This window comes from Myxocyprinus asiaticus, chromosome 5 (genome assembly GCF_019703515.2).
Source record: "Myxocyprinus asiaticus isolate MX2 ecotype Aquarium Trade chromosome 5, UBuf_Myxa_2, whole genome shotgun sequence".
Taxonomy (NCBI): Eukaryota; Metazoa; Chordata; class Actinopteri; order Cypriniformes; family Catostomidae; genus Myxocyprinus; species Myxocyprinus asiaticus.
This window is the reverse complement of record NC_059348.1, coordinates 49170955-49196715: the sequence shown is the minus strand read 5'-3', so window position 1 is coordinate 49196715 and position 25761 is coordinate 49170955. Positions and strand designations below refer to the sequence as shown.

Here is a 25761-nt window from a genome sequence, read left to right as displayed (position 1 = left end):
CTGGTGTGATGATTACAACTGTGATGAGATTTAATTAAATAAATATACAGTCTGCTGCGTGCTTCAAATTGAATGTACAACCCCAATTCCGAAAAAGTTGGGACAGTATGAAAAATGATAATAAAAACAAAAAGGAGTGATTTATAAATTATATTCACCCTTTGCTATATTGAAGCACTACAAATACACTTTATATGATGTTTTTCCTTGAGAATTTCATTGTTTTTTGAAAATGTACAGTAATTTTAAATCAGATGATTGCAGCATGCTCCCAAAAATTTGGGACAGTTGAGTTTTTACCACTGTGAAACATCACCATTTTTTCTAATAACACTTATTAAGCATTTAGGCACTAAAGACATAAGTTTGTTAAGGTTAGAAAGTGGAATTTTCCCCCAGTCATCCATTATGTAAGTCTTTAGCTGCACAATTGTACAGGGTCTTCGTTGCCATATGGTGTGCTTCATAATGCACCACACATTCTCAATTGGAGGCAGGTCAGGACTGCAGGCAGGCTAATCTAGGACCCACACACTCAGCTCACAAAGCCATGCACTTGAAATCCGGACAGTATGTGGTTTGAAGTTGTCCTGCTGGAAAATGCATGGATGTCCCTGAAAAAGACGGTGCTGGACGGTAGTATATGTTGCTCCAAAATGTTTACATATCTGTCTGCTTTAATGGTGCCCTCACAGATGTGCTTGTTACCCATGCCATGGGCACTGCCACACCCCTGGCCCATACAGACACTGGCTTTTGGTCCTGATGCTAATAACAGCTTGGATGGCCCTTTTCCTCTTTGGCCCGGATAACACAATGGCTTTGTTTTTCAAAAACGTTTTGAAATGTGGAATCCTCAGACTAAAAACACAGTTCCACTGTTCTACTTTCCATCTAAGATGAGACCGAGCCCAGAGAAGTCGGCAGCGCTTCTGGACAGTGTTGATGTATGGCTTCTGCTTTGCATAGTAAAGTCTTAACTTGCATCTGTGGATGCAGCGGCAAATGGTGTTGACTAACAAAGGTTTACTAAAGTAATCCCAAAGCCATGTTCATGATATCTGTTACAAATGAATGATGATTTTTAAGACAGTGATGTCTGAGGGATCAGAGATCACATGCATTCAGAAATGGTCTCCGTCTTGCGCTTTACACACTGAGATTTGACCAGATTCCTTGACTCTTTTAAATATATTGTGCACTCTAGAGGGTGAAATGCCCAAAATCCTTCCAATTTGTCTTTGGAGAACATTGTTCTCAAAGTGCTGGATTATTTGCTGAAGCATCTGTTGGCAAATTGACAAGTCTAGAATGATCCTTGCTCTTGAAGGACTAGGCTGTTTTTGGAGGCTCCTTATGTACTATTACACAATTGCCTCACCTGTTTACATCTCCTGTTTCACACCACCTTGTTATTTCAACTCATCAAATTGTTATTAGTCTTAAATTGCCTGTCTCAACTTTTTTGGAGCGTGTTGCAATCATCTGATTTGAAATTACTGTACATTTTCAAAAAACAATGACATTCTCTAGGAAAAACATAACATAATGTGTAGTTGTAGTGCTTTCAATATAGCAAAGGGTGAATATAATTTACAAATCACTCCTTTTTGTTTTTATTAGCATTTTTCATACTGTCCCAACTTTTTTGGAATTGGGGTTGTATGAAGCTGGCCGCTCATACATTGAAAACACCTCATCATTAAGTTGTTGTCCAAAACATACAAACTGAAAGTGCTTCATTCGGTTTTCTGCCAAAACAAAAGCTTAGTGAAATTAAAGAAATTGCAATAGAAATATATTGGGCTACTCCTGTATAGGAAAATGTAATTTTCAAAGTAATATAAATAATAATAATTACTTTAAGCAGTATCTCAAGGGTTGCACTTTATTTTACAGTACATGCACTTTCAATGTACTTACAGTGTACTTACCCAAGAAAGTGCTTAGAAATATTAGGTAACTACATGTACTTAAAATGGGTTAAGGTTAGGGTTGGCAGAGCGATGTCTGTGGAGAGCAAGGCCAGGAGTGGAAGTGTGGTAAGGATTGACACCTGTGGGAAATTATCTTTAACATCTGTTTTGTGTTGCAGTGAGAGCAGGATAGGGATAAAAGGGCAGTCCAGACCGCCAGAGGAGAGAGAGACTCACGCAGCCGTGTTCATGTGTGTGTTCCTTTGTTTTGCTGAAAAGCAAACCATGTTGTGTTACGCTGAAAAGTGTGTAAATAAAGATTTACGTTGGACAGTTTACCCGGCACTCGCTTCCTACTTCACAAGAAAGCCAGAGATCTGTCACAGTGGTGGCGAAACCCGGGATTTGGAGGAAGAAACACCATCATGGAGTCCTCACCACTGGCCACTCGCCTGCATCCACCAAGCCCAACATTGGTTTCTGCATGAGCTGCATTTGGAACAGGAGCAGCGGTTCCAGGCACTCTTCCAGGCTCAAGCGGAGGACTGGCAGGTGCTACAGAGCTTGATACACCAGGAGAGGTCTTCAGCCATGACCCCGGGCCCACCTATGTGCCATGCATCATGCTGGCGAAGATGGGACCTCAGGATGACCTGGAGGCATTCCTTGAGCTCTTCGAGTGAACGTCTGGAGCATGGAACTGGCCCAGCACTCAGTGAGCGGCCTGCCTCCTGCCGCTGTTGTCCGAGGCAGCCCAAGTCATTATTCAGCTTTAGGGACAAAAGCATAGCGTCAAGGCTGCGGTTAGTCCCCGCCTCTCCAATCCACTAATCTTGGGAAAGAATTGGCCGGCATTTACAATTTTATTAAGAGGAATATGTATAGAAGGGTCCTGCAACAAAGTGTATTGGTGTGTGGTGTGTGATTCACTGGCTGGGGAGGCAGTGCCAGGGTCATCTACGTCAGCTCCATGTCAGGAGGACGTAAGTGAGGGGGAAGTCTCGGCTTCTTGAAGGATTGGTTGTATCGAGTGACGAGGACACTCAGACAAAGGAGGATATGACCCAATTGTTAGCACCGAAGAGCCGTCAGGAAATGTTATTCCAGACAGCTCATTATAATCAGATGGTGGGTTACTTAGGGCAGGAAAAAACATTGAACCATCTAATGGCCCGTTTCTATTGTCCGGGCATTTGTGGGGATGTTCGCAGGTGGTGTGCGGCATGCCGTGAATGTCAGCTGGTGAATCTGCCAGCCACCCCAAATTTGCAATTGCGGCCCCTTCCATTGCTCAAGGTCCCCTTCGAAAGAATTGGTATGGACCTCGTCAGGCCATTAGAGAGGACGGCACACGAGCATCACTTTGTGTTGGTTCTGGTGGAATACGCAACGCAATATCTGGAAGCAACATTCCGAAATAAATCCTCACTGATCAGGGCACTATGTTCATGTGACGCACACTACGCAAACTGTATGAATTATTGGGGATTAAATCGATTCGTTCCAGTGTTTACCAGCCCCAAACGGACGGCTTGGTCAAATGATTTAATCAGACACTAAAGAATATGATTCGTAAGTTCGTGCACAAAGACGCTCAAAATTGGGACAAGTGGCTCCAGCCCCTATTATTTGCAGTGCGAGAGGTCCAGCAAGCTTCCACGGGGTTCTCCCCATTTGAATTAATCTATGGGCGTCAACTGTGCAGCGTGCTGGACGTCCTACAGGAAAATTGGGAGGAGGGACCATCAAACAGCAACAACGAAATTCAATAATTTTTTTTTACCTGAGAGCAAAACTCCACACACTGGGGCAATTTACATAGGAGAATTGGCTCCAGGCTCAAGAACGTCAAAGCTGGCTGTATAATGTGGTACTCAACTATGGGAATTTACACCAGGAGATAAACTCTTTGTATTGCTCCCACATCGAGCTCTAATTACTCGTAAAGTAGCAAGGATCTTTTGAGGTCACACAGCGAGTTTGGGAAATCGATTATGAGATGAAACGAATGGATAAAGGCGGAGCACATCAGATATACCACCTCAATATCCTAAAACTTTGGAGAGAGGTGATGCTTGTGACTTTGCTGGTGTGGTTCCAGAGAGGGAGGAGCTCGGAATGGAGGTGAACCTCAAAGCCACCATTCGAGTCACCCCGGTCACTTGTGGAGACCACCTCTCACCATCCCAAGTCACGGAGGTTGCCAGGTTGCAAGGAGAATTCTTTGACATGTTCTCACCTCTTCCCGGTCGTATGAATCTCATAGAACACCATATCAAAATGACCCCGGGGTAGTGGTATGCAGTCGTCCCTACCGATTACCCGAGCACACTGCTCTATCGGTTAGCTTTTATTCAACACTGGATTTGACGAAGGGATACTGGCAGATCCCATTTACTCCCATGTTCCGTGAAAAGATGGCATTTTCCACACCATTCGGATTACACCAATTAGTGACACTTACGTTCGGTTTGATTGGGGCCCCAGCTATATTTCAGCAGCTCATGGACATAATCCTCAGACTACACGCTGCTTATGCCACTGCCCATCTAGATGACATCATTATTTTCAGTAATGATAGGCAGCAGCACCTGAGGGCTGTCCTGAGGTTGTTGAGATGGGTGGGACTCACGGCTAATCCAAAGAAGTGTGCAATTGGGCTTCCACTTGGGTCAAGGGTTGGTGTGGCCCCAAATTGATGAGACCGCAGCGATTGCAGCCTGCCTGAGACCTAAGACCAAAAAGGAGGTGAGCCACCGATGGCTGTTGCGGATTTCCTCTCCAGAAATGGGGGGGAGGAGTAAGTTACAGGCTGCATGAGTCAGGCCGGGGAAAAATGTGTAGATGGTGGTGTGGCTGAGTGATATCTGTGGAGAGCGAGGCCGGGAGAGGAAGTGCGGTAAAGATTGATACCTTTTGGAAAATTATCTCTAACAGCTGTTTTGTGTTGTATTGAGAGCTGGAGATGGGTAAAAGGGCAGTCCAGACCAAATATGTGTTCATTTGTTGCTGAAAAGCAAACCATGTTGTGTTACGCTGAAAAGTGTGTAAATAAAGATTTACGTTGGACAGTTTAACTGGAACTTGCTTCCTCCTTCACAAGAAAGCCAGAGATCTGTCACAGATCCATTTTTTGGTCGTGACCCACCAGTTGAGAACAAATTTATAGAAATGTCAATGTACTCCTTATAACATTGAAGATTAAACCCATGTAAATTAAGGAAACAATTGTCATTGGACTATTTTAAGTTTTTTATTTTTTTGTAAACATACGTAATCTAAATAGGTAATTGTTACAAAGATGGCAAATTCTCATGTCAAGTCATGGGTGTGGCCAATTCAATTTTAATCTAACTCCTGAATTAAAATGGAGCCAATTCTGAATTTTACACAACACTGGTGAGGAGATGCAGGGTTGGGAGGGTTACTTTTGAAATGTATTCCACTACAGATTATAGAATACATGCTGTAAAATGTAATTTGTAATGTATTCCCTTAGATTACTCAAGGCCAGTAACGTATTCTAAATACTTTGAAATACTTCTTTAGCACTGGTAGATTTTTTTCACTTGTTTTGACTATTAAAACTCTGCCAGTACAGTAAGACAAAATACACATGTTAAAAATACATTCTCTGAAAAACCTAAATATCTTATGCAGTGTTGTTTCTAAAACAAGATAAATCTAATTGATCTTGTTTTAAGGATTCATAGATATTTTTACAGGAAAACAATACAAAAATGATTATCAAGAATATGATTTTTGCCCTAATATCAAAGGTCTTACTAGAAAAAAAGAAATTATGATCCAATGTGAATTTTCTTGATAAAAAAATAGGATCGTGCCTGGTTACGTGCATGTAACATGGCTAGAAATAGCATTTTAGCTTAGCGTAAAGCTGACAATTTACACAAGGTTTATTTCTATTTCTTCTGCTCCAAACTTACTTCAAACGTACTCCTATGCCTGCTTGTATAAATGTAACACATCATAAGAAAGTGTTTCACCGCTGTTCAAATGCTCTTTGGATTGCATCATTTATATGTATAAATTTTTCCATCTGAAAGGACTAAATAAAAAATGAAACGAATGACAATAAAATGCAAAGTAATCTCTTCAATAATCAAAATACTTTTTGAATGTAACTGTATTCTAATTACCAATGATTTAAACTGTAACTGTAGTGGAATACAGTTACTTATATTTTGTATTTTAAATACGTATACCCGTTACATGTATTTCGTTACTCCCCAACATGCAGACCCAGATGACTGCATTTGTGCTCATACAACAAACATTTTGAGAATGTTTCTGTTAACCTTCATCTCGCCATGCAAATGTTTCCTTTCATCTATATTGGTAGTCAACATTAAAGCTCCTCAAAACTAGATTATTAATCCTCTAAACATGCGTTTACTGTATGCATATACATATAGCATGTGTAAATAGACATCAATATACAGTGTGTACCAAGTCTCACACCATATTTTAAATCTTGGAATATTTTTAATATGAGCATTGCAAAGAAGAGTCAAGATGTAAAATAAAGAATTATTGGTAACATTTTACAATAAGGTTCCATTTGCTAACATTGTTTGTTCATGATACCTAATTCATTAAATCAATGAACAATGTATTTTTTTTTACAGCATTTATTAATTTTAGTTAATACTGATTCATAAAAATACAATTGTTCATTGTTAGTTCATAGTGCATTAACTAATGTTAACAAATAAAACTTGATTTTAAACACGTATTTGTAAATGTTGAAATTAACATTAACCAAGATTAATAAATGCTGTTAAAGTATTGTTCATTGTTAGTTAATATTACTAATATTGTTAACTAATGTTAACAAATAGAACCTTATTGTAAAGTGTTACCAAATTATTTAAGATTTTGCACTACTTCCTGGTCACTTATCAAAGATGCTCTTTGGAACATTCTAAAATCATGCTGGAATAACATGGATCATATACCTGAATTAAATTATATAATCAGAAGCATTTTCCTTTCATACTTTGGACCCCACTGTTTGTTAAAAGATTACATTCAAATGCATTAAAAACCACACATCAAAACACTGCACATTTTTATTCAAATACTGTATGACTAACTCAATACTGTACATTTGTTTTTGGGAAAACAGGCATTAGTTTAAATTATTTTGAAAAAGGAAAATAAACATTACTGATAAATCTACTAATTCACTTTTGGTTCGGTCATATAAAAGAAGAATATTTACATGTTGTCTTTGTCCATTCAAATGCATTAGGGGAAAGCAACACTTATCTGCTCGTTTCATAATTAGCAGAGATGATGTTTGTTGTACGACATGTTAAGAAATGAATTAGTTAAATGAGATACCAGATAATTCTTCTGTAAACAACGCTAACAAAGTATTAGCTAGCTAAAGCGAGTCAGAATATTTCGTCAGGTATGATGTGAGGAGAGGTCCATTGACAGATGACTGTGCTGTCAGCTGATCGTTCATCTTGTATGAAGTAAACATTTTAGATCAAGCCCGAAGCCATGCATGTAGAAGTGAGGACCGCCTGCACAACAAAGAGGAGTGATATTAGCATACAGGTGTCAAGCGTATATTTGTTAAAGACAAAAAACAACAACAACACTAATAACTTTGAAATACGCTTATAATCCAGTCAACTGATGTCAAACCAACAAGTGCTCAGAGTGTGCACAGATGTAATGTAGGGAAACGGTAGCTACTGTGTAGAAGATCAAATATGAGAGAGTTTTGTGTGGTTTCGTTGTTAGTTTCATAGTTTTCTTTACATTATTATTCTAAAAGGTGGAAAACTTACACCTAGTAGTGTCAACAGCAATAATTTATTAGAATTATGTAATGTTTTGTTTATATAATAATGAGTATGTAATAAGGACTCTCTTAACATATTTCTAACAATTAAAAAGGCGGCTTACCTCTGTCTGATTATGATTTTGTCAACTGTTACCCTCCAGCTCTCTCCAAACTCTTTCACATTCTTTGCCTGCTCCCCATTTGGCTTCATCATGTCATTTTTGCTGCTGCCGTCAAAATTTCCACAAAGACCTCCAATCTTCCTTTTATATGTTTGGGGAAGAGTGATCTCTGCACAGAAAAAAAAAAAAAAAAAAAAAAAAGAGAGAGAAAGAATATTCAAATATTTATCAAATATTTAACAAAGATTCCTCTCATTTATGAATTTATTTTTCTTTTCTCTCAGTTCTGGGATGCTTAGGTACTGAAGTGAGAGATAATATAGCCTGTCTATGGTTCATTCTTAGAAAAATGTGCCATTTGCATCTCCATTATTAATGAAATAATCTATAACAGGATACTAAAGGTAGTTATACTGTAATATTTAATAGATTTAACGCATGTTTAGTGTGTAATGCAAAAGAAAATTTAAAACATTAATATAAGTAGGTAAAAAAAGGAAAAATGTCTGTTCCAAACAATGAACAGATTATATGTCCACTTTGCATCGGTGCATAGGCTCAAAAAATCTAATCCAAGGAAAGAAAAAGCTTGCACACGATGTACATAGGAACAATCTTCCTGGGTATTTATTAAGAGGCCAAAAAAATAAATAAAAGTGCGAAAAGTGCCAAAGTGCTCAGTGCAGGAACAAAATGTTTCTGATTTACATTGTCATCATGACAATGTAAATCAAAAACGTTTTGTTATATATATATATATATATATATGAATTCCAAACTTACTATGACCAACCAACCAACTATAAATAAAAATAGAATTCATCATTACCTGCTTTGCCTTTGCCATTAAACTCAACAGAGAGTCCAAAGTCAGTCTTTAGATAGACCCGAGAAGAGCGTTCCCAAATCTTCATCCCTTCACAAGGGGAGACAGGAGGTTTAACACTCAACCCATCTACCTGAAAGTCAGAAGGAAAAAGAATTCCAGTCCTAGGAATATTTCACTGCATTACTCCTCAATTACCACTAGGGGGCATTAAAAAGCTGGTACTTATTCACATCATCTGACCATGTCCATCTCTCAGCCTTTGTGTAGTACCCGGCCTTGACAGCTAGAGCCAGTGATGTATTTCAGGAAGATAAGATATTCTCTTTTCCTCAGATTTATTTAAATATATCTGGTGTAGACATGACCACAGCCCTCTATTGTACTCACTGTGATTTTACGGCCCTTTTTAAACTCCACAGTGTGGTTATAAACTCTGATTCTGAGAGCACGGACACGACCATCATCATCCTCCTCACTGCTGTCATCTTCATCACTACTGTCGTCCTCCTCGCTGCTCTTGTCATTGATTTTTTTGTTGATGCCGACCACGTAAACATCCTGAAAGTTGCTGGGCAGGGCGGTGGTTTGGACCAGGATGTAAGAATGCTTGCCCTTAAACTTGTGCTTCATGTTGTCGAAAGTTTTGTATTCGGGGTCATCGTCGATTTTGCATTTGTTGAAATCTGGCACATGGAAACATGACACAAGAGTAATACCAGTAGACCTACACAAAGAGCTGTTCACACAGGGTGCATTCTTGCATTCAAAAGCAACTAGTGCAGTGAAATGGAATAGAGCGCAAGGGTCTCGAGTTGAACTTCTTTTAAATTGACACAGCATCATAAAAACTCAGCGCTCATAGTGCAAGACACTGAAAAATAGCGAGATACAACAGCTAAAGGTGCATACACAGACATACAATAACAGAATAGCACAGATGGAATGCAGGAACATGCCCTGTGTGAAGGCCCCTAAGATTGTATGCTTCTTGGGTCTGACTGTAGAATGTAAAATGTATGATGAAAACGCTTTAATAAATTGTGACAGTTTCAGTGGAAAATGCCGTACCAGTCTCCCAGCAACTGTATTCTCCCTGCTCAGTCATGTGACATATCTCATCTTTATCACATTCATATTCTTCACACTGTATCTCCCCTTCATCATTCGCTTCCTCACACTCACATCTCTGTGAGCAATGGTTGTCGTACCAAACTTCGCCAAACTGCAGAACAAAAAAGAGAAGAAAATAATATGTCATTCTCTCTAGTAATGTTTCTAAGGATGAGATTTCTTTAATGTTAAAATGTGTTCTCTCATCCCAGGTTAATATACAGAGGCAACTATAAAACCATTTGTTGATTTCCCTGAAATGTTCCCTACAATTCCTTTTAGTGACCTTAGATGCACAATAATTACACACTTCAGCTTTAACCAAAGAGCATACTAAATTTAGTGCGACTGTTTCACTCACATAGTGGTTATTGCCATGGCTGTCTTGGCAACCGCATTCATGGATGGGCACACACACACGTTGTTTAAGCACAAAGCCATCATCACACACACAGCCCTGCACACACGGCTCATCAGTGTTGCAGTCAGGAGGGCCGTGCAGGTGTGCACAAGTGGGCAGGCAGGCAGGGACACAGTCAGTGTTATGACTGTTTGCGGGGCAAGGGGGTGCTGTGGGGAAACAAGAAAATTAATTTAAACTTTATAATTTTGCTTCTGTACTGATTTGTTCTGTAATCTGTAAGGTATAATAGTTATGACCAAAATCAGCTCTTAGGCTATGATCTGTCCTGTGACTGACAGGTTAGACCATGCTCAGATTCAGAGAAAATGGTGTGAAATTGCACTAACACCAAACTACAAACTCTAAAAACTGAGTAAATTTGAAGCCATTTTTCTCAGTTCCAGTGAATGCATAGTTACTGAGTTTTGCCCTTGTAGGGCAGTGTATTTGACAAATATATAGTGACAGATTTTTTGTAACAGTGTATTTTTGTCTCTTTTTGAAAATGAGAGCAAGAGGCAGATAAGAATATAATGAAACTAAGTTTGGGGAGTTCTATTTTGTTTAAATAGCAATCAAAACAGAATATTAATACACTGCAATGATCAATAAGGAGCTTACTTGATATTGGGATGCCTGTAGTCTGGATGGGCCTTGCTGTAGTTTGGATGGGTGCATCTGTGGTTTTAATAGGTTTGGCTGTGGTTTGGACAGGTGCGGCTGTGGTTTGGATGGGTGCATCTGTGGTTTGGATGGGTGCATCTGTGGTTTGGACGGATTCGGTTGTGGTTTGGATGGGTGAAGCTGTGGTTAGAACAGGTTCGTCTGTGGTTTGGATAGGTTTGACTGTGGTTTGGACGGGTTCGGCTGTGGTTTGGATGGGTTTGGCTGTTGATTGAATGGGTGCAATTGTAGTTTGGACAGGTTCGGCTGTAGTTTGGACATGTGCAACTGTAGTTTGGATGGGTGCAGCTGTAGATTGGATGGATCCAACTGTAGTGTGGCTTGGTATAGCTGTAGTTTGTACAGTGGCAGCTGTAGTTTGGACAAGTTCAGTTGTTGTTGGGATACAATTATCTGTGTTAGCAATGGGTGCGTTTGTAGTTTGGAGAGGTGTGACTGTGGTTTGTAGCGTTGTTGAAGTTGGTGTCAATTGGACTGTTACATTTCCCACTGGAGGGGTCACTGGATTATTTGTTGACCACTGAGATGTAGGTGATGGATTCACCTGGTTTAAATCTGAAAAAAATAAATAAATATATATTTGCAACTCTTAGCAGATAAGAACAAGTAAAAAAACAAATATTTGCAAGACCTGGTCTATGCAAATTGTCATTCTGCTCATTAAGTTAACTTAGGTTGAAGTTAAAATTAAAATTACATTAATGGCTGCCACAGAGTAGAAACATACCATCACAGGTTCCTCTGTGCAGAGAGACATCATCAATAGCAACATCTGACAGGGCTGTGCTTCCTATACGACCCTCAAAGATGACCTAATAAACCAATAACATTTGTCAAGTCAATATGAAGTAAAAAATGACCCAATTTAACATTTAAATTATAAGAAGAGTAGGTAGGTGGTAGGTAGTTCTCTAATTTTTACTGACCTGGAACTTACTCTTTGGACTCATGTTCACCAGTGCACGGTGCCACATGTCTCTGTGGTTTTCTCTTCTCCTCCACACCTCCTGGGCCACATTGCCCTCCAGCAGATAGACGCTCAGTCCCATGGTGCTGCTGGTACCGTAAATGTGGTACCAAAACTGCAGACACTGTGGTTGAGGGTCAGCACATTCTGAACTGAGGAGACGAGCTGTGTCACCATGAATTGCACTATCACCCTCGATGTAAATGTAAAAACCACCTAGAATAGCAGTAATGTTTCAGAAGAAAGTTCATAACTGTGATATGGGAAATATAAGAAAAAAATATATATTTTCTGCACATTAATAAGAATAGCTTTGAAAGTACGAGAACAATTGAAGAGGAATGTCTTGTTAAAGGTGCACTCCGTAATTTCTGATTTATGTTGCGCTGGGTAATATGACAGTAGTGCTGGACCTTATAGTTACACTTAGCAGCGTAAATGCAGCATCCCACAAAAGCACCAGCTTTCAGTTACCAATGCCATTGTAGAAAATAAATGAGCTATTCCGTCAGCTAATTTATTCCACAAGCAAAAGTGCCCAATAACTGAGGTTACTGAGATAAAGTGAGAAAATTTCAGCTGTTAATGTAATCTCAAGATGTCAATCTCCATGAGGTGACCCGCTCCACATAGAATGTGTAAAACATTTTTAAAGAGTAAACATTTACTGAATGCACATTTACTCATTGTTATGACAAGATCAAAACTCACTTCCTGTTGTGTGGTCAAAGGATGGACCGGTCATTGGTGAGGGGGTGGAGCCTGTGTGTCTTGTCCAATCAAAAACATCAGTCAGCAACTGAGTCCAACTGCAGATATCACTTTCAAAATCACAGTTGATGCCACAAACTGCCAAAACAAAAAGCAGTCATAAATGTCATTCCAAGTAGTCAACCAAAATCTGCTTTACCTTTATGATGGCTATGACAGCCTACTTTAACTTAAGAATAAGCATATGTAACCGGACCTGCTTGACCTGCTCCGAGCGGGATTCAAACTGGCGGGTGCGCTAACGAGGAGGCTAAAGGCTACAGCCCCTAAGCGTCAGTCGCTAGTGCACCTCTTAATGCCAGGGGAGTGAGGTTTACACATACCTATCACTTACCAGCTGACTCCCGTTACACTTAGTTGTACAGTAACATCAACATTGTTATTGTAAGCATTTCTACATACGTTGACCATTGGACATTCCAATTTCTCCCATTCATTTTAATTGAAGTGACTCGTCTCTGCTGAATAGTCTCTGATATGACTTAATTTTTGGTCAAAATAGCTAGTTTCTTTCAAAATCTAAATAATCATACTGCAGTTCATATTGCAATCACAATATTTTTCAAAATAACTGCAATAAGATTTTTGTCCCAATCATTCAGCCCTAGTGCTTACTTGGTGCAGGGGTGTTTGGTACGTCCGTAGGTTGGCTGGGTCTGACTGTTGTTTGGACAGTTGTGGTGGTAGTTTGAATGGGTGCAGGTTGTGGCGTTGTTGAAGCTGGTGGCAATGACACCAGAGATGTAGGTGATGGAGTCTCCTGGTTAATTAAATCTAAAAGATATTTACAGCTCTTATCACAAAATCGAGAACCCTTTTGCAAATTGTAAATAGTTATTCTGCTGATTAAGTTGACTTGATTTTTTTTAAAGCAAAAAGTTTTTCCTAAGGACTTCCACAGAGTAGAAACACACCATCACAGGTTCCTCTGTGCAGAGAGACATCATCAATGGCAACATCTGACAGGGCTGTGCTTCCAATACGCCCCTCAAAGATTATCTGATAGACCAATAACATTTAAAGTTATGGTGAAATCAAAACTGGCACTATTTAAAATGTAAAGCATTACAAGAAGAGTAGGTAGTTCTCTCATTTTTACTGACCTGGAACTTAGTCTTTGGACTCATGTTCACCAGTGCACGGTGCCACATGTCTCCATGGTTTTCTCTTCTCCTCCACACCTCCTGGGCCTTGTTGCCCTCCAGCAGGTAGATGCTCAATCCCATGGTGCTACTGGTACCGTAAGCATGATACCAAAACTGCAGACACTGAGGTTGAGGGTCAGCACATTCTGAACTGAGGAGACGGGCTGTGTCGCCATAAGTTGCACTGTCACCCTCGATGTAGATATAAAAACCACCTTGAAATTTGGACCAGGAAACGGATACTCAGAGAAATGGTCATACAATTTGTGCAACAGATTCTAGGTTTAATTTAAAGATTCAATATAGTTTATGCTTATTTTATGCATGTAAAAAATTCTGGAGCTCATTAGAATAGCAGAAATGTTTCAGAAGAAAGTTCAGAATAGTGATATGCACAACAGAATGCATTTTTAAAAAAACAAATTCGCAATAATCAGAATAGCTTTGAAAATGTGAGAGCTATTGAAGAGGAATGTTCTGTTAAAGGTAGTGTTCGGTTGGTCATTTGAACGTAATATGTCGGCCACCTAAGGCAAGCTGCTCATTGTAAAATAAAACATGTTTTAAAGGGCCACTAATATGACTGGAGTCTTCATCTCATGCGAGTGTACATGATTTTAAGCGTAGATATATATTTTTTCAGTACTATTCATTTATTAATGTGTAAAACAATTTACATGAGGAAAAAAAATACTGAGTGGATTTTTAACCATTACTGAGAGGAAAACAAGACCTACTTCCTGTTGTGTGGTCAGAGGAGGGACCGGTCATTGATGAAGGGGTGGAGCCTGTGTGTCTTGTCCAATCAAAGACGTCAGTCAGCAACTGAGTCCAACTGCAGATATCACTTTCAAAATCACAGTTGATGCTACAAACTGAAAAAACAAACAAAAACAACAACCATTTAATCCAAACCCTAAATAATTTCAAGCTGTTAAACACAATTTGCTTCACCTAAATGATGGCTGTGACAGCCTTCTCAAACTTCAAAGTCCCAGCTCAGTTGTAAATTGACACATAAAAGCTAACAAGAAATCAAATTTGACCCAATTTGTTTGCTTAATGCATGTTCCTGGTCTTATTATGCACAATTCATTCATGCATGTTATTCCAAATAAATAAATAAAATGTTTTCGCAATCTTTAATCAAAATGTAATAACTCCATATTTCTTTTGTGGCTGATCCCTCTTAATTTTCAACCCCTTCAACCACCAGTGGTGGGTAGGGAGCTTACTTGGTGCTCGGGAGTTTGGTACGTTTATAGGTTGGATGGGTCTGACTGTGGTTTGCACAGGTGCGCCTGTAGTTTTGACAGTTGTGGTGGTAGGTCGGATGAGTCTGGTTGTGGTAGTAGTTTGGATGGGTGTTGGCTGTAGCGTTGTTGAAGCTGGTGGCAATGACACCTGAGATCCAGGTGATAGAGTCACCTGGCTTATTAAATCTGAAAGATATTTACAACTCTTAAAATCAAAAACTCTATTGCAAAAAACGTCCTCTATGCATACTGTAATTCTGCTGATTAAGTTTACTAAATCTTTTAAAGCTCAAAGTTGTTACTAAGGGCTGCTCTAGAGAAGAAACATACAGTACCATCACAGGTTCCTCTGTAGAGAGAGACATCATCAACGGCAACATCTGACAGGGCTGTGCTTCCTATACGCCCCTCAAAGATTACCTGATAGAGAAATACGATTTTTAGATTTCTAAAATGTCCAGATGCCACTGCTTAAACATTTCTAAACAAGCCACACACAAACAATTTAAGCACAATGACACATTGTGTATGACAAAACATTCTTAATAGGGTCTTATTCTGGAAAAATGTAATTAACAGGGAAATTGCAAGTCTGCCTCAGCCACTGCCAAACATCATTGATAGAAAGTTGAGTATGCTCACTTCAACATTTAAAGCATTACAGTAAGATGATGTAGTCCTCAAACCTATACTGACCTGGAATTCAGTCTTTGGACTCAGGTTCACCAGTGCACGGTGCCACATGTCTCCATGGTTTTCTCTTCTCCTCCACACCTCTTGGGATACATTTTCCTCGAGCATGTAGACGCTCAATCCCATAGTGCTGCTGGTACCATAAATGTGATACCAAAACTGCAGACACTGAGGTTGAGGGTCAGCACATTCTAAACTGAGGAGACGGGCTGTGTCGCCATGAGTTGCACTGTCACCCTTGATGTAGATATAAAAACCACCTGCGAATTTGAACAATTAAAAAGAGACTCTCAAGCACAGAAACTGTCATATATGTTGCAACACAGGCTGATTTTATCATTCTGAAGCTTAAATGTGTACTAGGCAAAACAAGGGGAATGATTTATATAATTTATCTCACAATCATTAGACTGGCTTTGAGTATGAGAACAATGGAGGAAGAATGTTCTGTCAATCATTTCTGAGAAGAAATCAAGACCCACTTCCTGTTGTGTGGTCAGAGGAGGGACCGGTCATTGATGAGGAGGTGGAGCCTGTGTGTCTTGTCCAATCAAAAACATCAGTCAACAACTGAGTCCAACTGCAGATATCACTTTCAAAATCACAGTTGATGCCACAAACTGCCAAAACAAAAAGCAACCATTTAATCCAAAGCATAAATCATTTCACTTTTGATGGATGTCACGAATTTCTATTACTTTTGAACTCCTCCCCTCCAAGCACCTGTCTTTTTTCTGGTTTATTCTGTTTATTTTTGTCATTAAATGTCCTGTTTTACTTGAAACTATGACAGATTTCTCAAGTCAAATTGGTCATATTTTTATAGAAAGCCTTACCTGGATGGGGGTTGTTTGAGTTTGAACTGATCAGAGGGGGTGCCAGAGTGGTCGAGCCAAAATCTTCTGTGGAGGAATCTGCCAACATTTTGAGATCAAATCAGATTTACTGAGGCTTTCTTTAAATACATCTTTATAAATAAATAAACACCCATTTAGCAGCATTATTGAAAGAGTTAACAACTTTTAAAACTATTCTGATTGGACATGAATTTTATTACATAACCCAGTCACTGGTCATACCAATAATAATAATTATAATAATTATAATAATCAGCATGAAAAGGTTTTTACAGCTCAGTCTATAATAAATGCAGAAACGCATACATTCACATGCACCAAATGTTATGGTCACATCATCTATTGCCACATCTGAGCGAGGATCTGAACCCCTGATGCCTTCCACGATTATCTGAAACAATTCATTAACGTGTTTTACTCTATTTTCAAAGCAACAAGCATCCATATCACACATCCCCAATATTAAACACATTAACTTAAAGGGCTTAATTATTTCACTCTCAAATCACTATCAACACTGTTGCTTTACTGGTGATAGATTGGAATACATTCTGAAATGTACCTTGAATGCACTATACAGTCAGTATCTTTTGAAAAAAGCATCTGTTAAATGCATAGAAGTACATAGCTTACCTGGAATGGTTGTTGTGGTTTGATTTCAACCCTGCCTTGGTACCAGTGGTTGCCCTGGTTGTTGAATCTGGACCATATTTTGACAGCATGGTTGTTCACAAACAGGTAAAGTTTGAGTGACATAGCATTTGCCAGGCCGTACATGTGATACCAGAAGCTCACGCACTGCTTGCCGGGAGTGTTGCAGACTGGACTAATCATACGGGCTGAGTCGCCATGGACCACACTGTCCCCCTCAATATACATGTAGGAGCCATCTATATACAGCGATCAGAGAATATTCAGACTACCATAGTCTAGCCCAAATTGTATGTTATAGAGCTATAATGTGCTACCAAGCAGTTTGTTTTATGATGAGCAGTCTGCATTTTACCCTGTAACTTTTTCCAATTGCAATGTAACGTTTAATCAGCATATTGATATACTTAGTACAACTTCTGGCCAAATCAACTTACTTCCTGTGGTGTGGTCATTGCCTGGCCCAGTGAGGTCTGATGGCGTTGACCCTGACCATCTAGTCCAATCAAAACTGTCTTGGATAAGTTGTTCCCACCCACATTCATCCTGGTCAAAGTTACAGCTCCACGGGCAACCTGTGTGATGAAAATCAGTTATAACAATTAAATTGGTTGGTTAGTTGGTAGGTGGGTAGGTACTGTAGGAAGGAGGAAAGGAAGGGTCAAATAAAGTGAAATACAACTTACTTGCAGGAGACAGGGTTGGTTTGGGTGTGTCTGTTGGCAGTGGTGAAGGATGGGGGGCTGTATCGAAACAAAGAAAGGGTTTAGTAAAAGGGTTTGTGTTACTGTACCCCAGAGTCTACATAAAAATCCACTTTAAAAACAAAGGCTAGTCTAAACAAAATTTCAGCCATTAAACATTTCGCATACAGATTATTTCTTAAATTCAGAACTACTATCAATCAAATCAAATCAAATCACTTTATTGTCACACAGCCATATACACAAGTGCAATGGTGTGTGAAATTCTTGGGTGCAGTTACGATCAACATAGCAGTCGTGACAGTGATGAGACAGTACCAATTTACAATAACATCAAATTAACACAGCACAACATCTGATATACACATAATTACACTCAACAATATACAATACGCACTATATAGATACACATTATTCAATAAAAATAAAAAAATGAAAATATATAAAGTATATATAGTATATATAGAATGTACAGTATTGCACTGTATTGACATTCAGGCTGTCGGTTGATAAGTTGTTAAGAGAGAATATAATATAATAATAATATAATTTATGACAGTCCGGTGTGAGATATAAGAGTAAGGGTAATAAAGTGCAGTGCTGATGTATTTTGATCGTGGGAGATCAAGAGTTCAGAAGTCTGATTGCTTGAGGGAAGAAGCTGTCATGGAGTCGGCTGGTACTAAAGGTTCTTTCAAGCAAAAACAATTTACTAACTCTCATATTGTTCCAAACCCGTATGACTTTCTTTCGAAGAACACAAAAGGAGAAATTCTGAAGAATGATGCTGCAATTTTTTTTCCATACAATGAAAGTGAATGATGACTGAGGCTGTCAGTCCCTAAACTTCTGCCTGGCATCTCATTTTGTGTTCAATGGAAGAAAGAACATGGCTTTGGAACAACATGAGGTTGTGTAAATGATGACAGAATGTGTGTGTGTGTGTATATGTGTGTATATATATATATATATATATATATATATATATTGGGGTGAACTATCCCTTTCAGGCAAGGAAAGGCAAATTCATTAATATAGCACATTTCATACACAGTAGTAATTCAAACTGCTTACATGAGCATGATAAAGAAAGAAAAAAGAAAATATAAAATGCGTATAAAAATCAAGTTTAAAAAAACATTTCAGATCATTAGTCAAGTTAATTTATATAGACTGAAAAATAATTAAATGAAATGAGTGAGGAAAGGAATATTTTTTTTTTAAATGGATTAAAATGGGTTAAAGCAAGTACTGTAATATGGAAAGAAAATATATACATCAAAGAACATATTGAAATAAAATAATACAGTGCAGCAGCAGTACACTGCTTAATCAGCGAATGCACAGGCAAACAGATTAATTACAAAAGTAATTACATTTTCTCAGAAAGCATTTAATTATGCCAGATTTGAATAATACAAATATGATATTATTCTATTACAGTTTTTTTTTTTTTTTCCATAAGCACTTACCACACAAGGTGTGATTCCTCCAGTCTGTCAGAAATACCTCAGCCAATGCACATGCTGACACATAGTCCTCCAAAGAGGTGCATAGCTGTGCTTTGTCCCCCTGGGAGGTGCAGTAATCAGAGACGCAGCTGCTGACATAGATCTGTGGAGGAACGAACCAATGGCACTCACTGAAAGCATCTCCAAAAAGAGCACTGCACTCTGTAAATGCAGCATTCTCAAGGTCTGGATGACACACAGGGGGATCTGGAGAGCCATTGCTGCAACTGCAGATAAGAAAGAAACATTTATGTGTTTATAATTCCAAAGTTATAAAAATATTAATTAAATAAATATTTACATGAGTTGAACAAGTTTGTTCTGAACAGGAAACTGATTTTCTTAACAATATATTAATTTGTTTCTCACGGCCAGTCGCTGTCGTTGGTATTCCAGCTACTGGCGAACTCATGTGGGTGTGCGACTGTGTTGCCGTCAGGCTTCAGAAAGTCATCAAACTGGCTTCCAGAGTAAGTACCACACAGGCCGCATGTCACACCCCTGTAGCGCTCATCCACCTGCACGAACAGCCGGGTGTTCCCATCAAACAGCAGCCGCAGACCGAAGTTTGTATCAACACGAACGTAGGGTCCCGACTGAGACACAAACATCGAGGAACCAAACTCTGCAGGGAGACTGACCTGACCACCGTTTACCTGTAGGGAAGGGAAAAATATGGGTGGGGTGGGGGCGTAAAACGTATATTTTAGTAGGCTAAATATAGCAAACTATTTTTATTTTTTAAATAATTTAAATATCACTATATTTATTTTTATATTGCTCTGGCGTTAATAAAAATATAAACTAGTAATCAGCACTGCTGCAATAGGGATCAAATACAGCTGCTGAGGGAGTGACATTAACTTGGCATCTTTCTCTCTTTTGACTGTCCTAGTCAATATCTTTTGTTAAATAAAATAAATAATTTTATTAAATGTGTACTCAGTAATTTTTATGTCATCTTGGGATTACACTGAGGGGCGTGGATGCAGGATCAGTCAAACATAATAGTTTTCAATTACAGATGCCATAGTAGAAATTCACTATTCACAGTTAGCCATAATTAATTAATCCATGAGTGAAAGTGTCCAAAAACAGTGTGGATACTGAGATGAAACAAGTAGTATTCGGCTGGTAATGTGATCCTAACATGGAGGCCCCCATGAGGGAACCATCTACATGTAGAATAATACCCTACTATAGTTTACTTGAGCATTCGAAACCAGGAAATGTGAAAAGGGCCCATAATGGTCAAATCAGCAATAAAATCTGAATTTTTTCAGACTGATTTAGCTAATGTCAAGACAGAAAAAACAAAAACATAAAACAGACAATGCCTCTATCAAAAATGCGATTGGCTGATTTAACTGAAATGTGGGACTTCCATTTCTATAGCCTCCATATTAAGCATTGCAATTAATCCATCTCCTTATACTGTCTCTGGCATTGTTAACCTTGTGTGACCCCAAGGATTAAGGGAGGAAGAATGCCGCCATGGATCCCTCACCTCTGGAGGATGTTGTCAAGACCCTCGCCAGCATCCACCAGACACCATGTCAGGCCCTCGTCAAGCTGTGCACTGAACTGGATTCATTGCACTCCTTCTGGCCCAAGCGGAGGACCGGCAGATGTTCCGGAGCTTTCTGCACCAGGAGGGTGCTGCCGTCGCGACCCTGGACCCCGTGACCACCCCAGGTTCCGCTAGTTAAGATGGGCCTCCAAGATGATCTGGAGGCCTTCCTGGAGCTCTTTGAGTGGATATCGGGGGCATGCCGATGGCCAAGCACCCAGTGGGTGGTCCGGTTAATTCCACTGCTGTCCGGGGAAGCTTAACTCACGGCGCAGCAGTTACCAGCGGAGAACCTCCTGGTGTACGCCGACTTGAGAAAAGCCATCCTGCAACGAGTTGGCTAGACACCCGAGCAGCAGCGGCAGCACTTTCGCTCCATGACCACTGGAGAGCATGGCCATCCATTCACCTTTGCCCGACGGCTCTGGGATGCCTGCCAGAGGTGGTTGCTGGCTGAGCAATGCGACGTCGGAGCTGTCATCGATCTGGTGGCACTAGAGCAGTTTATTGCTTGACATCCAAGAGGGACGGCAGAGTGGGTCCAGTGCCACTGCCCGGCGTCGCTCCAAACGGCCATCCAGTTGGCAGAGGACCACATGGCGGCGTATTCGGAAGCCGGCAAGCCCCAAGATCCTTCTCTCTCTCTCTCTCCTCTCATTCTCTTGTCTTCCCTCCTCCCCCTGCTTTCTGTCCTGTTCCTCCTCCCCTGAGCCCCTCCCAAACTGGCTTCTTGGCTCCGGGGATTTCCCTCTTGAGCAGACATGAGACGAGACTCTTAGGCACGCCTTCAACCAAGTGAGAGTGATTGACTGTCACCGTCTTCAGCCAGACATTGCACTCGCCTATTTGTACTTTTCTATTATAAATGACCGGTTGTATCGAGTGACGCAGGATGCTCAGACAAAAGAAGATACAACCCAGTTATTGATACCAAAAATACACCGGCAAATGTTATTCCAGATGGCTCATTATAATCCGATGGCGGGTCACATAGGGTAGGAAAAGACACTGAATCATCTAATGGCCCGTTTCTATTGGCCGGGCATTCATGGGGATGTTTGCAGATGGTGTGCGGCATGCCGTGAATGTCAGCTGGTGAATCCGCCGGCCACCACAAGAGCGCCTTTGCGACTGCTTCCTTTGATTGATGTCCCCTTCTAACAAATTGGTATGAACCTCGTCGAGCCATTAGAGCAGATGGTGTTGGTTCTGGTGGACTACGCAATGCGATATCCGGAAGCAGTTCCTTTGCTCAACATCTCAGCACATAGTGTTGCGGAGGCACTCTTCAGAATTATCTCCTGAGTGGGGATTCTGAAAGAAATCCTCACTGATCGAGGCACTAATTTTATGTCACGTACACTACACGAGCTGTACAAATTACTGGGCATTAAATTGATTCGGACAAGCGTGTACCACCTGCAAACAAACGGCTTGGTCAAACAGTTTAATAAAACCCTGAAAACATGATGCACGAAGATGCTTGGAATTGGGATAAGTGGATTGAACCCCTGTTATTCGCAGTTCGAGAGGTCCTGCAAGCCTCCAAGGGGTTCTCCCCCTCGTGAGGGAAACTAGGAGGAGGGACCTTCAAACAGCAAAAACGAAATTCAATACGTTCTTGACCTGAGAGCAAAACTCCACACATTGGGGCAACTATCACAGGAGAATTTGCTAGAACGTCAGTCCCAGCTGTATAACGGGGATCTCGGCTACGGGAATTTACACAGGGAGATAAAGTCCTTGAATTACTACCCACATTAAGCTCTAAACTACTCGCAAAGTTGCAAGGGCCCTTTGAGATCACACGGCGAGTCTGGTATTATGAGGTTAAATGCAGGTATGGGGTGGAGCACGTCCGATTCTTAAAACCATGGAGGGAGGTGGTCCCCGTGGCTTTGGTGACAGTGGTACTGGAGAGGGAGGAGCTCGGACCAAACGCGGCACCCTGGTCACTTGCGGAGACCATCTCTCACCATCGCAAATCACGGTCGTGGCCCGGTTGCAAAGAGAATTCTCAGACATCTTCTCGCCTCTTCCAGGTTGTACGAACCTCATAAAACACCATATCGAAACAACTCCAGGAGTAGTGGTACGCAGTCGTCCCTACCGATTACCCGAGCACAAAAAAAAAAGTGGTTCAAGAAGAATTAAAGACCATGCTCGATATGGGGCTAATAGAAGAATCCCACAGTGGCTGGGCCAGCCCGGTGGTGCTGGTTCCGAAGAGCGACGGCTCGGTCCGGTTCTGTGTGGATTATAGAAAGGTCAATGCGGTGTCTAAATTTGACGCATATCCAATGCCTCGTATTGACGAACTGCTCAATCGGTTGGGCGCAGCTCGCTTTTATTCGACACTGGATTTAACGAAGGGTTAAATGGCCTTCTCCACACCGTTTGGCTTAAACCAATTCATGACCCTTCTGTTCGGTTTGTTTGGAGCCCCAGCTACATTTCAGCACCTTATGGATAGAGTCCTCAGACCGCACTCTGCGTACGCCGCTGCCTATCTGGCTGACATCATTATATACAGTAATGATTGGCAGTGGCATATGCAGCATCTAAGGGCAGTTCTGAGGTCGCTGCGGTGGGCGTGACTCACGGTGAACCCCAAGAAGTACGAAATTGGACAGGTGGAGGTATGGTATCTGGGGTTCCACTTGGGAACCAAATTGATAAGACCGCAGCGGTTGCAGCCTGCCTGAGACCCAAGACCAAAAAGGAGGTGAGATAGTTCCTGGGGCTGGCTGGCTATTATAGGAGGTTTGTGCCTAATTATTCGGACGTCACCAGCCCGCTGACTGATCACACTAAAAAGGGAGCCCCAGACCCAGTCTAGTGGTCAGAGCCATGCCAACAGGCTTTTACGCAGGTGAAAGCTGCGCTTTATGGTGGGCCATTGTTACATGCTCCTGATTTTTCTCTCCCTTTTGTTGTACAGACCGACGCGTCAGACAGTGGGTTGGGAGCCATGTTGTCCCAGGTGGTCAAGGGGGAGGAGCACCCGGTGCTGTACATCAGCAGGAAGCTTTCGGCGAGAGAGGCGAGGTACAGCACCGTTGAGAAGGAGTATCTGGCCATCAAGTGGGTGGTCCTCACCCTTCGGTCTACCTCCTGGGATGGACTTTCACCCTCTGTTCGGACCACACTCCGCTCCATTGGCTCCATTGTATGAAGGATACCAATGTGTGGATCACCCGATGGTATCTGGATCTTCAGCCTTTTAAGTTCGAGGTGGTCCACAAACCGGGGGCACAGATGGCTGTTGCGGACATTCTCTCCAGAAATGGGGGGGGGGGTTTGGGCAGGCCAGATGGCTCCCTGGCCTGAGTCAGGCGATGAGAGTATGTGGTGGTGGGGGCATGGTTGAGCGCCGGCTTGTGAATAGAGAGTGAGATCAGAAGATGAGAATGGTAAGGATCATCACCTGTCAATGATTGTCTCTAACAGCTGTTCGTCATTGCAGTGAGAGTGGAGATGCCAGTGAGAGAGAGAGATACACACATGGCCGCTGTGTGTGTCTGTGTGTTTATGTTTGTTAAAGTTCAGTAATGTAATTAAAGTTATGTTGACTGCTCAGACGGTTCCCGCCTCCTCCTTTCCCTTAAGCAGAGGCGTTACCCGTGACAATGATATATATGATTTATTAATGCATGGTATCTAAAAAAACATGAATTAATTTGCGTAAAACAAAACGCGAAGGGTGAGTCATTAGTTGATTGTCATGTATAACAAATGAATATTTGTTGAAATAAAGTACAGAAGTTGAAATAATTTTGCAGAATCATTGCTTCCCATTATCTTTCATGTTGACACGCCCCTTCCAAAATCCCAACTCAGAAGCTTGGGTATCATCTTGAATTCTGACTTTCCCACTCATTAATATGATTTCGCTTGATCATTAATGCTCGGAACTCGTAATTACGATATTTCCGACACCACTTGAAGGGCACAGTAGTTTGTCTTTGGGAGAAACCTCAACAAAACTACCTCTGGTAAGTAATCTTAAGTTTTTACATTGAAACCTGTTTGAAGATCATAGTCTCTAGTTTCATCCGATATGCCATTTTGAAAATGTGAGCAATATATCGCGAAACGGCACGCTGTTAAACACAATGACTATTTACGAGGACTATAGGCCTTTTTTCCCCCCTAGAAATCATATATTCACTGTGCATTATCACATTGAAAATCAACGAGTTTATCCAAAAGCTGAAAAGTGTTGCTTTCAGAGGCTTTAATTGGAATAAGGTGCATTTTGAACTGTTCAAAAGGGGAAATGAAAAATGCACTCAGAAGTTGCTCTTGGGTCTCAGGAGGTTAATCATGATCGTGTGCTTTTATTTGTCGAAATGAAATGTGGGTCAAAGACAGGAGTAATCATTCATTCGTTGACATTTTTTTTTTTTTTTATCTTTCATGTGAGGACAGGACAGCATTGTATATTCCTGATAAGATCTTGAGAGGATTTAGGTCAAAAATGTGTTTGAGGTGAATCTTTTGAAATAAGAGCGATCCGTTTAAGTGAAAATCAATTTCAAAAGCAACCCATTATTCTCTTTCAGCAATTCCAGATATTTTGAACTTATTCCTACTAATTTAACATTCCCAATGAACTCAGCAGCATCACAGAGCTACATCATATCTTTGCCAGAGCCCTGATTATGACTAGCAGAAGTCCTAATCAGGGCACTCCTATTGTTAAACTTCTCAAATGTTATCACTGAATGATAGCACTTCTTCCTTATCAC

General features: G+C 40.6%; 1 protein-coding gene across 1 annotated transcript in view; it reads right to left on the bottom strand.

Moving 5' to 3' along the window:
- Nucleotides 1-7008: 7008 nt before the first annotated feature.
- Nucleotides 7009-25761, bottom strand: part of LOC127441220 (zonadhesin) — a 72450-nt gene continuing 53697 nt past the window's right edge. The window contains exons 8-32 of the mRNA XM_051698395.1: nt 19810-20096; nt 19402-19667; nt 17912-17968; nt 17663-17800; nt 17208-17464; nt 16881-16965; nt 16554-16631; nt 16200-16337; nt 15721-15977; nt 15360-15444; nt 15004-15210; nt 14506-14643; nt 13727-13983; nt 13538-13622; nt 13239-13397; nt 12564-12701; nt 11812-12068; nt 11613-11697; nt 10823-11440; nt 10160-10368; nt 9757-9910; nt 9076-9371; nt 8689-8818; nt 7860-8028; nt 7009-7471 (exon numbers count right to left, since the gene is read on the bottom strand). Of these exons, the coding sequence (XP_051554355.1) occupies nt 7435-7471; nt 7860-8028; nt 8689-8818; nt 9076-9371; nt 9757-9910; nt 10160-10368; nt 10823-11440; nt 11613-11697; nt 11812-12068; nt 12564-12701; nt 13239-13397; nt 13538-13622; nt 13727-13983; nt 14506-14643; nt 15004-15210; nt 15360-15444; nt 15721-15977; nt 16200-16337; nt 16554-16631; nt 16881-16965; nt 17208-17464; nt 17663-17800; nt 17912-17968; nt 19402-19667; nt 19810-20096 (4587 nt within the window). The 3' untranslated portion in view covers nt 7009-7434. The remainder of the gene's footprint in view (nt 7472-7859; nt 8029-8688; nt 8819-9075; nt 9372-9756; nt 9911-10159; nt 10369-10822; nt 11441-11612; nt 11698-11811; nt 12069-12563; nt 12702-13238; nt 13398-13537; nt 13623-13726; nt 13984-14505; nt 14644-15003; nt 15211-15359; nt 15445-15720; nt 15978-16199; nt 16338-16553; nt 16632-16880; nt 16966-17207; nt 17465-17662; nt 17801-17911; nt 17969-19401; nt 19668-19809; nt 20097-25761) is intronic.